Source organism: Belonocnema kinseyi, chromosome 1 (assembly GCF_010883055.1).
Source record: "Belonocnema kinseyi isolate 2016_QV_RU_SX_M_011 chromosome 1, B_treatae_v1, whole genome shotgun sequence".
In the NCBI taxonomy this organism is placed as follows: Eukaryota; Metazoa; Arthropoda; class Insecta; order Hymenoptera; family Cynipidae; genus Belonocnema; species Belonocnema kinseyi.
The window spans coordinates 135,256,364-135,259,678 of NC_046657.1; the positions used below are offsets into that span (position 1 = coordinate 135,256,364).

Sequence of the window (3,315 nt, forward strand, 5' to 3'; positions counted from 1 at the left end):
CCTGTTTATTTTTGTAACCATATTCAGCAGAAACCCTTGGTACAGGGACCCTCTATCCGCAACCCGAGGACGCGTTCGGTGGCTTTGTCATAGGCCCTTCGGATTAAAATTTATTTTGCTTAAACTTACCTCAGTAAGCAATTCTATGAATATTGCAGAATAAAATAATCGAAAAAAAGTACCGACGAATTGTCATTAATGCGTTATCAAACGTGAATTAAACTTACCTATGTAAAGCAAATCAAAGGAAGTTGCATGACAATAGAAATAGCATTGATTTCTCGATCACGCTTCTCACAATGAATACACTGGCCCGACGTCTTCCGAGTTCAGCCGACTCGTCACGAAGAGTAAGACTCCGAGAAATCCACATGCTGTTGTAAGCGATCAAATGCTATTTTTCCTTATTCGATGCTTATCCTATCGTTATTTCGCTACTGGCAGTCACTACTGCGCTAGTGCTGGAACGCCAGTACCGCCAAGCATTACAAGCCAGTACTGAAACAGTACTAGCCCAATACAGCCAGCCAGTACTGGAACTCCAACAGGCTGTACTAGGCCAGTACTGGGCCGGTGGTGTATTTCTACCTGGGTTTCTGCCAGCAGAAATTGAATGTCAGAACACGCGAATGAAAATCGTCCCAAACTCAACATACCTGTCAGTTAATCATCATATTACTTGTATATCAGATATAAGACACTGCACTTAAGTTCCATTTCTGGTTGAAATTAAGTGACTTACTTAATTTAATGCAAAAATTAAATTCATCTACATTTGAAATTCATCATCTAGTATTACTGTGCAATTAATTCATATATAGTATAAGAGATATCGTCTTTAAAAGAATATTTTTAATTTGAATGGCCTCTACAAAATTTTCTCTTATTGGACAATGGTTAAAAAAGGGTTTAATTTTCTTCTCTCTTTTATCATAACACCTATGATTTCAGACATTGCCTATTAATTGAGATCCATGTTATAATCGAATGTTTTCAGTATTTTCAAATTGTAGGTCCTACATGTATTCTACTCGGGGATCTATAGGCTTACAAGTAGATGCTTATAGACAAGCATCAAAACACTAGCGGAGTTAAATGTTATATATCAAATTAGCACTTTAGTTTTTGAATTATATCAACAACTTTCTGTTCACTTGTGACGTGTGCTTTTGAGTTTTCTTCTGCTTCAAATTATTTATCTGTACTAAACATTGATTTTTATTCTTCTCGGATACAGATAGATATGCGCAATTCCATGTTCAATAATCTGAAGAAATTCAGATTAATTGCATCTTATTAAAAAAGAACAACTTTTTTTTTAAATCTCCTGTTTTTTAAATTTTTCGAAAATTTTAGGAATTTTTTCTACTGTTAATATCGTATGAAAAATCTGTATTTCAGATAAACAATTTTTGAAATAAAAGTAGAGTTGAGATTAGAGATTCAGGTGGCATTCTGAATATAATAATTCTTGCACTAGACTTAATAACAAATATTCAAACATGACTATATACCAATTTGATCTCTAAAATTGATTATAGGTATAAAGTTGTAGATGTATATAAATGAACACGTGAAAATGCAATAATCAACTATTAGAACTTTACAACTAAACTCTTTGTATATATATATATATATATATATATATATCGCATTTCAATTGTATAGGTATCTATTTTTATGATATAGACAGAAGTACTAAAGATTTTAAACTCTGCTGTTTGTATAAGTTACAAGTAATAAAAATAAGCAACTTCAATTAACTATTATAATATGGGCAGGAAGGAAGAAAATTCTGGATGAAAAAAATGAGGAGGAAGAATAGGTATTGAATGAATAGGAAACCTGAAATCAAAAATTCGAATGGATCAGTGACATCCTTACTGGTTTTTTTGAAAGATGTCGGATTGAATTGACCCAATTATTAAATTTGTTTGAAGACATTTTTCATTGGCAATAAGGTCTTATGCAAATACTTAATTATAAAACCTACATCTGATATTTGGCGGTTTCTCTTGCTTCTACTTCATATTCAGAGGAAAAGTCACCTTCAGAATCATCATTCTTATCTTCATCGTTATAATCATCATCACCTTCGTCTTCTTTTCCTTCATCATCATTATCATTATCAGCATCACTTTTACTACTGAATCTCACGGATACAGAATTGGCATTTTCATTAAATTCTTGTTGCTGTTCTTTTCCTGTTAATTTTACGTTCAGCTTCTTAACATTCGGTTTCGCTTCATTTTTAACATTCTCTGTCACGTTTAAAAATGGTATGATTCTGCTGAATTGTTTTATTGGCCTTATCACTCTGTTTGTTGTTGCCTTGACTAATTGTCCCTGTGACATCAGGCAATATTGTAATTTGATCAATAAGTTTCTCACCATACATAAGATTCTTCATCTTGTAAGGGTATTTCTCAGGTCTTTTCAAATGATCAAGTCGTGAATAATTTTTGAAGCAATTGGGACATGCGGAAGTCATTTTGTTGCTACACTTGCAACATAATTGACTGTTTATTTAAATAAGCAGAGTTTATATATTGAAATAGGAGAAAAAGAAAGAGGAGGAGCAGCAGGAGGAGGATGAGGGGAAGGAGGAGGACAATGAAAATGAGGAGGAGGAGGTCAAACTTTGTGTTAACTGATGTATATGTTTAAGATTCAAAATAAGGCTGTCGCAGGTAATAATTATCATAAACAAGAAATTATAAAAGCTAGATACCTAAAGGTTTATATTTTTAGAAAAGTACTAAAAACGTGGCAACCTCAAAACATCGTCTTGAAAATTCCCTTAGTCTTCCTTGATTTTCCTCTGACCCACTTTTTACAATTTCCGTTCAACAGTAATATTTAAATACCATAATTATAATCCTTATATATTTTCTATACGCTAAGAATCTTTAATAAATAAAAGAAAAAACCTTTTAAACTTATTACTTTTAACAGTTATTTTAAATTCTTCTTTCAGAAACCCTCTCAGTTCTCCAGATTTCCAGGTATACCCTACAATCTACGTCCACCCTCATTAAAGACACGTGGAAATAAGCTATTTATAAAATAGTAGTGAACTATTATTTTAGGTTCTTTCTTGAAATATTCTACTAATTTTGAGTTGAAACCAAACTAAAGGAAATCGCTGCTAAAATGAAAACGAGAGTCTTATTATACGAATAATTATAAAAGACTAAAAATAAAGGATAACTATAAGGAACGAAAATAGTAACTTTAAATAAGGTTTGAATAAAGGTTACACCCAAATTCAGAAATAAAAATGTTCGCAATTAAGAAATTAATAATTTAGAACTA

The 3,315-nt window shown here is 31.9% G+C and overlaps 1 protein-coding gene across 1 annotated transcript in view; it reads right to left on the reverse strand.

The window, feature by feature from the left end:
- Window positions 1-2,355, reverse strand: part of LOC117180168 (nucleolin-like) — a 36,422-nt gene extending 34,067 nt beyond the window's left edge. Inside the window, exon 1 of the mRNA XM_033372526.1 lies at window positions 1,994-2,355. Coding sequence (XP_033228417.1) covers window positions 1,994-2,355 — 362 coding nt within the window. The remainder of the gene's footprint in view (window positions 1-1,993) is intronic.
- Window positions 2,356-3,315: the final 960 nt, after the last annotated feature.